The 12,480-nt window shown below is 36.9% G+C and overlaps 1 protein-coding gene across 9 annotated transcripts in view; it reads right to left on the bottom strand.

Annotated features, from left to right (window-relative positions):
- The window catches only part of LOC135211243 (histidine protein methyltransferase 1 homolog), a 198,408-nt gene that overhangs the window by 86,435 nt on the left and 99,493 nt on the right, over nt 1–12,480 (bottom strand). For 7 of the 9 annotated variants that reach the window (XM_064244514.1, XM_064244519.1, XM_064244515.1 and 4 more), the window contains one exon: nt 7,899–7,977. The exons of the other annotated variants lie outside the window; for them this stretch is intronic. In XM_064244514.1, the coding sequence (XP_064100584.1) occupies nt 7,899–7,941 (43 nt within the window). In that variant the 5' untranslated portion in view covers nt 7,942–7,977. Of the gene's footprint in view, nt 1–7,898; nt 7,978–12,480 lie in introns of those variants that run through there. 9 annotated transcript variants of the gene reach the window in all.

Here is a 12,480-nt window from a genome sequence, read left to right as displayed (position 1 = left end):
CACTTATCCCATGTGAGAGATCTTGGTCACTTTTTTTTTAAATAACGTACACATTGACGATCCCGAAAACGAATACCGCGTGCGTACTATAACAATGCTGGTACCGAGTGGCCGAAGCACGCCACCACGTGTACATAGTAGATGCATGATGGGAGGGACGCTGGCCAACAGGAGAGAAGGATTTCATGGCCGCGACTAGCATCAGGAACCAATGGGAGAGCAGGAGGATGGTGGCGAGTCTACTAGTACTAAGATGGCGGCGCGCGGCGCAATTTTCAAAATTGTTATCCGGGCGAATCTCGGACTTTCAGAAACCTTTTCGTATGTAGAGCCGTTAAACTTTTCGTATTGGCTTTCGTATCTCGAGTTTTTCGTAAGTTGAGCCTTTTGTATCTCGAGGTACTACTGTATCACAAACACATTACCACAACAAAAGAAAAATCCCACTGGAATTAGAAGGAAACAGCATCAAACAGTCATGCAGTGAGTGATGGAGAAAGAAACACGTCTACCCACGACGGCAGCCAAAAGTAAATTTTAATGTCTACGTCCGGTCGGAGGGACTACCAACGACCAGACATGCAGGTAACTACCTAACCACCTTGTTAAGAATTCAGAGGCCGGTCCAGCTTAGCCTTAAGCATATTCCTATTGTAAAGGAACGAGGGGTTTGTATATCGCGTAGGAACAATCAAAATATACTCAAGAAATAAAAGGTTTTCTAATACTACTGTATCTAATGTAGGAAGAAAATTATATATGTAGTACTGTATATCATTATAGGTTCCCTAAAACATACTTTTGTTAACCCTTAAACGCCGACTGGACGTATTTTACGTCGACATTTTTTGTCTCTCGGGTGCCGACTGGACGTATTTTACGTCGACATACAAAAGTTTTTTTAAAAATTCGCGGAAAAATACTTTTAGGCCTACCAGCCGAAAACTCTTGAATCATGCGCCTTGGGGGATGCTGGGAGTTCACGGATCAAGGTGTTGTTTTGTTTACAATCGTTACGCAGGCGTGCAAGCGCGAATTTCTTTCTTGCCGCACTAAAAAGTATCTGTGACACATCTCGGAAATTATTTCGTCACTTTGACATAATTTTTGTACCATTTTAAATTAGCCGTTACATGGAGTATTATATATGATAATGTGTGCATATTTATGTAGAATACAACAAAAAAATACTCATGATTGTAGCTTTTATCAGTTTTGAGATATTTTCATATAAATAACGATAAGTGCCAAAATTTCAACCTTTGGTCAACTTTGACTCTACCGAAATGGTCGAAAAACGCAATTGTAAGCTAAAACTCTTATATTTTAGTAATATTCAATCATTTACCTTAATTTTGCAACTAATTGGAAGTCTCTAGCACAATATTTCGATTTATGGTGAATTTATGAAAAAACTTTTTCCTTACGTCCGCGCGGTAACTCTTCCGAAAAAAATCATACATGCAATTGTGGTAATATTTGCACCATTTTAAAATTAGCCGTTATATAAAGTTTTATATATGGAAATGTGTGCAATTTCATGCACAATACAACTAAAAACAACCCATGGTTGTAGCTTTTATCAATTTTGAAATATTTTCATATAAAAAATGATAAGTGACAAATTTTCAACTTTCGGTCAACTTTGACTCTACCGAAATGGTTGAAAAACGCAATTGTAAGCTAAAACACTTATATTCTAGTAATATTCAATCATTTATCTTCATTTTGCAACAAATTGGAAGTCTATAGCACCATATTTCGATTTATGGTGAATTTATGAAAAAAATTACATTTTCTTTACGTCCGCGCGGTAACTCTTCCGGAAAAATCATACATGCGATTGTGGTAATGTTTGCACCATTTTAAATTAGCCGTTACATAAAGTTTTATATATGAAAATGTGCGCAATTTCATGTAGAATACAACAATAAATAATTGAAGGTTGTAGCTTTTCTCATTTTTGAAATATTTGCATATAAATCACTATAAATAGAAAAAAAAACCACGTTCGGTCAACTTTGACTACCGAAATGGTAGAAAAACGCAGTTGTAAGCTAAAACTCTTACAGTCTAGTAATATTCAGTCATTTATCTTCATCTTGAAACAAATTCGAAGTCTCTAGCACAATATTTAGATTTATGGTGAATTTAAAAAAAAACTTTCCTTCCCTCCGCACGTGGATTCTCCGCCACAAATCTCCGAAATGCGTACGTCCCATTCTCGGAATATTTGCTCCGTTTCATATTAGGCATTTCATAGAGTTTTATAAATGAAAATGTGCGCAATTTCATGTAGAATAAAACGAAAAATATTTGAAGGTTGTAGCTTTTCTAATTTCCGAAATAATTGCATATAAAAAATATATATAAAAAAATTCGACATTCAGTCAACTTTAACTCGTCAGATATGGTCAAAAACTGTAATTGTAAGCTAATACTCTTACAGTATAGTAATATTCAATCATTTATCTTCATTTTGAAAGATAATGGAAGTCTCTAGGACAATATTTAGATTTATGGTGAATTTTTGAAAAAAATATTTGTTTACGTCCGCGCGTTACGAATTCATGCATTATTTTCTGATAATATTTTCTCTGTGTTGCTTTTATCGTTTTACAATGTGTTATATACCAAAATGATCGCAATTTAGTGTACATTACAACGAAAAAAAGTAACTTGTTACCTTTAACCGTTTTGCGCACAGCGCGATTTGAATACAATTAGATATGACATTTCGTTTTTGCGCTACAATTAGATATGACATTTCGTTTTTGCGCTATCATATATCGCATTATTTATATATGATAATTATAATTTTTTTCATTTCTGATGGTTGCATACTAAACTTCAGGCAATGACAAAAAAAAGGAGCCAAAAATGAACTCTTAATCTTGAAAACTAAGCGCGCTGTGATTTTTTGAAGAAAATATTTTTTCCGCTTCCGCGCTCACTCCGAAACACCTCCAGCACACGGGAGACAATTTTTATTTTACCGCTTCGGCGTTTAAGGGTTAACATGGTGCTAGATACATAATATGTATTAGGCTACATTGCTAACAAGTTTGGATAAAATATCATTGTGCACCACTATATAAACAATTGCTTAAATGCCTGCCATGCATCCACACCCCTAAATACAGTAGTGCCTCGAGATACGAAAGGCTCTACTTACGAAAAACTCGAGATACGAAAGCCAATGCGAAAAATTTTACTGCTCTACATACGAAAAGTTTTCAAGATACGAAAGGTTGTTGCTGTAAAGTCCCGAGATTCGCCCGGACCACCGAGAACAATTTTAAAACTCCCGCGCCACCAACTGAGTAAACTCGCCACCATCCTCCCGCTCTCCCATTGGTTCCTGATGCTAGTCTCCCCATAAGGTCCTGCTCTCCCATTGGTCAGCATCTACCCCTTGTGCTTTAAGTATTCTATTGGTAAAAGGTTGCTGTAAATTGAAAAACTTAATCATGCAATACATTTAACCCTCTTACCCCGAAGCGGTAAAAAAAAAAATTGTCTCCCCTGTGCCGGAGGTGTTTGAGAGTGAGCGCGGAAGCGGAAAAAATATTTTTTTTTTAAAATCACAGCGCGCTTAGTTTTCAAGATTAACCCCTTCTTTACCGGGTGGGTGAGCAGAATGTAAACATTGTGTTTGCTGCCGAACTGAATCTCTCGGTAGCGACTGCAGTTTGGAGGGGTGGCGATCGTAATAATATTTGCCAAAAATACACTAATCAAGACAGGCTAATGAAATTATCAGGTATTATTAGCACTATAATAACGCTTATTCTCTGTTAGTTTTATCATCCTACAGGGAAAATAAATGATTTTATGAAAAAAAATGTGAAACTCAGAGTCCCTTGTACAAGGGACACTGGTGGTCAGTGAGAAAACTACAGTCTTGAATAGAAATTCGGTCTTACAGAATGTTGGTATATCGCACCTGGAACATGCACATAAAGTATTATCAAAATAGAACAGTAAATAAGCGCGTAATAATAAAAAAAAAGAGCAAAAACTAAAGCGAAAGCCTCGCCAATAAATATGGAAGCAAATTTTATAGTATATCTTTCAAAAATTGGTTGATGCCATTTTCTACGTTTTCTAAGATTAGTTTCATCACAGAAAACAACTTTAGGGGTACCAGGGGTATCTAAACTAATTTTTCAAGTTTCTTGTCCTCAGAAAAAATCGCTTTTTCGCTTTTTCTCTGGTTTGGTTTTTTATATATAAAGTTACTATAAGGCTTTATTTTTACCTTCATTTATCTGGTGTTCATATCTTTTATTTGTAAAATGTAATAAGTGAATAAATAAATAAATACAGTAAATGATGATACAACTGGTTTTATACTTAGGTAGAAGTTATTACATGTTTACGCTTGTCTGGTTTTGTGATTTTTTGTTTAGACGCAGTTCATCTGTCACCTACACACTACTATAAGCAGTAATAATATTTTTTTGGGTTCATCATACGTCTGGCATCGTGTCATACTGTTTATTTTGCTCCAAACTTTTCAAACCGAAATTACAGAATGATTGGAAGTCCCTATCTGAAAAGAGGAGTTTTGGTGGTACTATGCGTACCACCTTTATGCACCCGGTGCGGTGTAGTAGACTTGAATGGTGGTACCCACCTACCTCCAAACAAACTTTCGGTAATGAAGAGGTTAAGAGTTCATTTTGGGCTCCTTTTTTTGTCATTGGCGGAAGTTTAGTATGCAACCATCAGAAATGAAAAAATTATCATTATCATATATAAATAATGCGATATATGATAGCGCAAAAACAAATTTCATATATAATTGTATTCAAATTGCGCTGTGCGCAAAACGGTTAAAGGTAACAAGTAACTTTTTTTTTCGTTGTAATGTACACTAAATTGCGATCATTTTGGTATATAACACATTGTAAAACGATATAAGCAACACATAGAAAATATTATCACAAAATAATGCATGAATTCGTAACGCACAGACGTAAACAAATATTTTTTTCAAAAATTCACCATAAATCTAAATATTGTCCTAGAGACTTCCAATTTCTTTCAAAATGAAGACAAATGATTGAATATTACTATACTGTAAGAGTATTAGCTTACAATTGCAGTTTTCGACCATATCTGACGAGTTAAAGTTGACTGAATGTCGAATTTTTTTATATATATTTTTATATGCAATTATTTTGGAAATAAGAAAAGCTACAACCTTCAAATATTTTTCGTTTTATTCTACATGAAATTGCGCACATTTTCATATATAAAACTCTATGAAATGCCTAATATGAAACGGAGCAAATATTCCGAGAATGGGACGTACGCATTTCGGAGATTTGTGGCGGAGAATCCGCGCGCGGAGGGAAGGAAAGATTTTTTTTTAAATTCACCATAAATCTAAATATTTTGCTAGAGACTTCGAATTTGTTTCAAGATGAAGATAAATGACTGAATAGTACTAGACTGTAAGAGTTTTAGCTTACAATTGCGTTTTTTTACCATTTCGGTAGAGTCAAAGTTGACCGAACGTGGTTTTTTTTCTATTTATCGTGATTTATATGCAAATATTTCAAAAATGAGAAAAGCTACAACCTTCAATTATTGTATTCTACATAAAATTACGCACATTTTCATATATAAAACTTTATGTAACGGCTAATTTAAAATGGTGCAAACACTACCACAATCGCACGTATGATTTTTTCGGAAGAGTTACCGCACGGACGTAAAGAAAATGTTATTTTTTTTATAAATTCACCATAAATCGAAATATGGTGCTAGAGACTTCCAATTTGTTGCAAAAGGAAGGTAAATGCTTGAATATTACTAGAATATAAGTGTTTTAGCTTACAATTGCGTTTTTCGACCATTTCGGTAGAGTCAAAGTTGACCGAAGGTTGAAATTTTGGCAATTATCGTTATTTATATGAAAATATCTCAAAACTGATAAAAGCTACAACCATGTGTTGTTTTTAGTTGTGTTGTGCATGAAATTGCGCACATTTCCATATATAAAACTTTATATAACGGCTAATTTTAAAATGGTGCAAACATTACCACAATCGCATGTATGATTTTTTTCGGACGTAAGGAAAAAGTTTTTTCATAAATTCACCATAAATCGAAATATTGTGCTAGAGACTTCCAATTAGTTGCAAAATTAAGGTAAATGATTGAATATTACTAAAATATAAGAGTTTTAGCTTACAATTGCATTTTTCGACCATTTCGGTAGAGTCAAAGTTGACCAAAGGTTGAAATTTTGGCAATTATTGTTATTTATATGAAAATATCTCAAAACTGATAAAAGCTACAATCATGAGTATTTATTGTTGTATTCTACATAAAAATGCGCACATTTTCATATATAATACTTCATGTAATGGCTAATTTACAATGGTACAAAAATTATGTCAAAGTGACGAAATAATTTCCGAGATGTGTCACAGATACTTTTTAGTGCGGCAAGAAAGAAATTCGCGCTTGCGCGCCTGCGTAACGATTGTAAACAAAACAACACCTTGATCCGTGAACTCCCAGCATCCCTCAAGGCGCGTGATTCAAAATTTTTAGGCTGGTAGGCCTATAAGTATTTTTTCGCGAATTTAAAAAAAAACTTTTGTAAGTCGACGTAAAATACGTCCAGATCGGCACTTTACACGGGAGACAAAAAATGTCGACGTAAAATAACGTTCCAGGTCGGCGTAAGAGGGTTAATAAAAAAAAACATTAGGTAAAGATAGAATAAAGAATAGAAATGAATGGTTATTAGTATATTGTTTGGTAGTTTCAGTAGTTGAAGAGAGATAATGAAAATGTATGGCTTACTGTGTAAAGTGATTGCTTAGCGATCGTTCGATACTCGTAAGTGCTGGATGTAAACAGACGTTTGGAAGCTTTTTTTTTGTTTGTTTATTATGGTTAATGGTTACTTAATAATTACTATTTGAAATGACTACATGCAATACATTTAATAAAAAATTGTGAATTAGATATCATAAAATATAAAATAAATCAGACTGCCAACAAATACGTATCTTTTAGAATTCATCTTCTGTTTTATTATTACATTATGTATACGTATGTTTCATTATAGCTGTCAGTAACTCAGTATCTCCATTAGGTAAAGATAGAATAAAGAATAGAAATGAATGGTTATTATACTGTTTGGTAGTTTCATTAGTTGAAGAGATACTAATGACAATTTATGGCTTACTGTGTGCTAGGAAAAATGATTGCTTGGCGCTTGTTCGATACTCGTAAGACGGGTAAGAGCTGAATGTAAACAATCGATTGGAAGGTTTGTTTTTTGTTTGTTTGTGTATTATAGTTAATGACTAATTAATAATTATTTGAAATGAGTACATACTGATTATTTATACATTTTATTGGCATATTCTAAGCTTTTAGCTCTTAGGTTTAGATGTCAGAATCATAGACTAGGCTACAGTAGCAACCGCTAACATAGGCTAGGCTTATTGCTAAGGGACATATGCTAAAGTCCTAATATATGCAGTAAAAATGGGGTTGAACATTACATGCAGTTGAATATTACTCAAGTATGTACGGTATTTTGCCTTTTTGGAGTCATATTTCTTCCGTCGGATTGGCGTCGTAACCCTAGAACATGTGTTTTAGGCCTGGAAATATAATTTACTGGGGTGTTTTTGGAGGGCTTGGAACGGATTAGCCATTTTACATGTAAAATGTGTTCCAAGATACGAAAAACTCATTATACGAAGGCCGCCTCGGAACGGATTAATTTCGTATCTCGAGGTACCACTGTATAGTAATAATATGCCTTTCTCTACTGTAGATCATCTTTACTTTCATATATAGATCTACTATACTACTATGTTTATCACACAGTGAGTAAAAGAAAATTGGACAACAGCACTTACCTTTAGCATCACTTCCTTCCACATTAAAGTTGAATTGAAACATTCTTATATTCCTTCTCAATCACAGTGGTTTCTATACCTATTATAAAAAAACATATATATTTTAATATTCAGAATGATAAACAATCTTGCAGTTTACGTCTACCTAGTTTTTAAGTTAGTAGATTATTATATAAGACATTGCCCAGAAATATCACAATTTGTTGTAAATTGTATTTTTGTACATTCAACTTCCCTGTCAGATATATACTTAGCTATAGACTGCGTCGTCCCGACAGAAATTCGAATTTCGCGGCACACACTACAGGAAGGTCAGGTGATCTACTGCCCTGCCGCTGGGTGGCAGGAATAGGAACCATTCCTGTTTACTAATCAGATTTTCTCTGTCGCCAGTACTGTCAACATCGTTTTGGTACCTCCTGACTTGATTTTCGTTTTTCATCGCCATCGATCTTCTGGGCTGTATATTTTTGGTGATGAATTGGATCTTTGGTTTGGCATACGCTTTTGTTAACTGTTTGTTGGATTTTGCTTCAAAGAAGTAATTAGAATTTGAGTGAGAATACCAAATGCTTAGGTAGACCCTCACAACTTTTGCAAGTAAGGGAAATATTAATATTTATTCACTAATACGTGTAAGAAGTGTTAAAACTTGATTGAGGAAAAATAAACACTCTAACTTCCTACTTAAGGAAGTCAGAAAAGCATATGACTAGAAACGCTTCCTTTAGAAGCTTTATTAAGTCTCGTGCTAATGAGCAGTTAGAGTATTAACAGTACTAGTAGTTGTTGCATCCTCATCACCTTCTTACCTCACAGAAACTACAAATTCATCTTTTGCAAATTTGAAGAATAAATGGAGGGAGCTCAAGGGGCGAGCTCTTGGAAGGTAAGAAGTGAATATAGTGTTCCCAGTGCAGTGGAGGGTGCGTCTGATCGGCTCTGTCTCGCTCCCAGGCCTAGACCTCTTCCAAGCTCCCAGGCCCAGAGGAGAAGGAATTTCGAAAGCCTTAAGGAGGATACGGAGAATCCCCACCGATCAGGTGTCCCCTCGGCAGGATCTGTGGCGACCCAGACTGCCAAGGATCGCCATTGGAAAAGCATCCTCATAAAGTGCATCTCTTCGTCCGATTCTTCATCTTACAAGACAAAGAAGTGGACATGTTTGGAGTTCGGACGATCTTTCGTGTACTCTGGAAAGAAGTTGGACAACTCCCGCCTTGAAATGAATTGAGATAAGAGAAGCGCCAGCCAAGCGAGAAGCGCCAGCCAGGCACGTTCCAGCAGCCAGGCGCGAGTCGCGTTCCAGCAGCCAGGCGCGAGCCGCGTTCCAGCAGCCAAGCGCGAGTCGCGTTCCAGCAGCTAAGCGCGAGCCGCGTTCCAGCAACCAGGCGTGAGCCGCATTCCAGCAACCAGGTGCGAGCCACATTCCAGCAGCCAGGCGCCGGGATCTCCCGCATCGCCTTATGAGGGAGAGGTCAGCCGCAAGGCTCCTCTTATTAGTTTTTTCGCAGGATCAGCCTTCTCATGGCAAAGGCGCAAGATGTCGCACAGGCGGCCGTCGCCTTTGTCAGGATGATTCTAGTATGGAGAGAAGCTCTTCTCCAATATACAGAGGACGACTGTAACAGGCAGTTCCTCTCAGCGTGGGCTCTCTCCTTCAGTTCATACTCTTCCCTCATTATGACGAGGCAAGAACTCCAAGAGATTTCTGACTAAGAATCTCTTCTCTTCTGCGTTCGAGACGGCGCTGCAGAAGGGGAACTTTAAGGTTCTCCCTACCGTAAGCCCAATCTCGGAACAGGAATCCTGCCCCTTCCTCGATTTTGGTGGTTATTGGAAAAACTATATGCTCGAATTCCTAGATTACTTACTCTCATATAAGTGCGTTTTTCCCTCGTTAGTGACATATTACACGTTTTGTCAAGCAAGTGTGTAAAACATCATTGACAAAAATATTTACTCTTTGTCTCGAAAAGGGGTTTGTTCTCATTGACAAAGATCTTAATAACATTTTATTGTGTAAGCATAGAAAACTCGCAAGCAAATATATTTAAGCGAAACAGGATTCGCTAAATACAGAAGCTGAGTTGATGTTGTCGTAATAATACCTTAAGCGTTGTCCCTACACCGGAACCTCCTGGAATGTCGCAAGGAGTACCAATTAATTGCAATTAGAGTAATGGTCCTTTCAGTTGCCACCCATAGAGGAATCTTCGGTACGCTTATATGACTTGAACCATACAGTAGAAAAAATAGCGCAAAGGTAAAATACGTAGAGTATTGTAGTCATTGGAACAGCTAATTCTCTACTACATTCTTTCCTCGATGAGGAAGAGAGAGAAGGGATATCGACTGTCTTCGTTCCCTTCAACAAGGAAGAGAATTAGTATTAGCCGAAGGAAATCCTCAAGTGAGAACCGAGGACTGAAGAGGGAAGTTCTAGCTTCCTATGCTATTGGATATAAGACTTCATGGACTTAGTCTCCAAGTTTTTTTCCTGGAAGAGCCTCTAACCAATGAAGGAGAGCTCTTCCGAATCCTCGCATCAGGTTTTCGGCTCGATAATATTAATAAACGTATTCCTTCATTGAATGGAGTAACTGGCAACTCAGGAAGAATACTGCGAGACGATGAACGTAGATTGCTGTCACTGTAGACTAACGCAGTACCATCTAGTTCTTTGTCATGAGCGGTCGGTTACATCTCTCTCTCCTACGGGATTGACTGGCTAACCGTATCTCTCCCCTACAATCACAGACTTTAGCCTCGGATTGAGGGGAATTTGTAGGCAAATTTGAATAAATTGAATTGAATTTATAAAATTTGTGGCCATTTGCCACGCACCGGAGCCAAAGGCCATTCAGCGCATATATATAAACAGGATATATTTACTAAAAAAGGTACACATATAATTAATCCAAATTATTAAAATAAACTTCATATTAAAATACTCAATTAAATATCATAAAACAAATGGATTTCCTTAAGAAATTTAAAAATCCCTTCTACGGGAGCACCCTCTCCTAAAATATCTGACAAAGGTTTGTTGGTGAAACCAAACCGACGTCTATGATTAAAATAAAGAGGACAGTCAACAAATATATGCCTCACTGTAATGCCAACATTACAATTGGAGCATTGAGGAACCTGCCTCTCTGCTCCACTAGTTAAAAGATACCGGTGAGTTAAAAACGTATGCCCTATACGCAGGAGCGTTAAAACTATACTAGATCTTCTATCCATCCCAACAGAAGGGGACCAGGGATGAACAGAAGGTCTGATCGATTTCAGCTTTAAATTACTATTCAAGTTGGACCAGTGATTCTGCCACTTAGTCCTACAAAATAATTTCATAAAAAGTTTAAAATCTTCGCAGGGAACCCTCACTGAGTGGGAAGCCCGGGAGGAAGCTGCCTGCTTAGCGGCTGTATCAGCCAGCTCGTTACCACGAATTCCCACATGCGAGGGAACCCAACAAAACTTCACACAGATGTGTTTTCGAGAATGCAGGAGGACCAGCCGATCCTGCACCTCTTGGACGAGTTGATTAGATGGCATCAATTTCTGGAGTGCAGCTAGGGAACACTGGGAATCACAATAAATAATATACGAGTCCCCAGTGCTACCTGTACTAAAAATAAATTTCAAAATGCTAAAAATAGCATAAATCTCTGCATTAAAAATTGAGAATTTAATAGGGAGGCTTTTTTTAATTGTTCTCTCACCGACGATGACAGAACATCCAACTCCATTTGCTGATTTTGATCCATCTGTATATACAGCAATCGAGTTACTATGCTCAGAAACATGGGCCAAGAAGCTACTTTTAAGCTGGACACTTGAACTGATCTTTTTGTTGTCTCTAACTTGGCAAATATCTAAAGGAGGCCTACACCAAGGAGGGAATTTAGAAAATGTAGTTTCCATAACCAGTGGAGGAATAAGGCCTACCTCTCTCGCACTGATGTTTAATCTAATTTCAAGGGGCTTAAGCAATGTAGGTCTAGTTGGTGCTCTGTCAACAGGATGTTTTATATACTTAAAATTTGGATTAGATTGAGAGGTTAGTGCTCTTGACAAATATCGAAGACCTTGTTCCTCCCTCCGAATGAAAAGAGGAAGAAAACCAGTCTGAATAAAGGCTCTCAACAGGAGACGTTTTAAAAGCACCTGTACAAATACGCAATGCCATATTGTGTACTACATCCAGCTTGCCTAACAAGGTCTTACATGCCGAGCCATAAACCTGAGATCCATAATCAATCTTACTCAAGCATAGTGCCTGATAAATTCTTAATAAAGTAGTACGGTCGGCTCCAAAATTCAGGTTACTAACAACTTTAAGAATATTGCACCGCTGTTTAACATTTACTGCAGTCTCATTTATATGTTCAGCAAAAGTCAATTTTTTGTCAAAAATAATTCCTAAATATGATATTGTTAGTATACAATAAAGTTTTGTACATACTTACCTGGCAGATATATACTTAGCTTAGGTCTCTGAAGTCACGACAGAAAATTCAAAACTCGCGGCACACGCTACAGGTAGGTCAGGTGATCTACCTTACCCGCCGCTGGG

The sequence above is a fragment of the Macrobrachium nipponense genome, chromosome 4 (genome assembly GCF_015104395.2).
Source record: "Macrobrachium nipponense isolate FS-2020 chromosome 4, ASM1510439v2, whole genome shotgun sequence".
NCBI lineage: Eukaryota > Metazoa > Arthropoda > Malacostraca > Decapoda > Palaemonidae > Macrobrachium > Macrobrachium nipponense.
The sequence above is the reverse complement of the archived record's forward strand: the minus strand, read 5'-3'. Positions and strand labels throughout refer to the sequence as shown.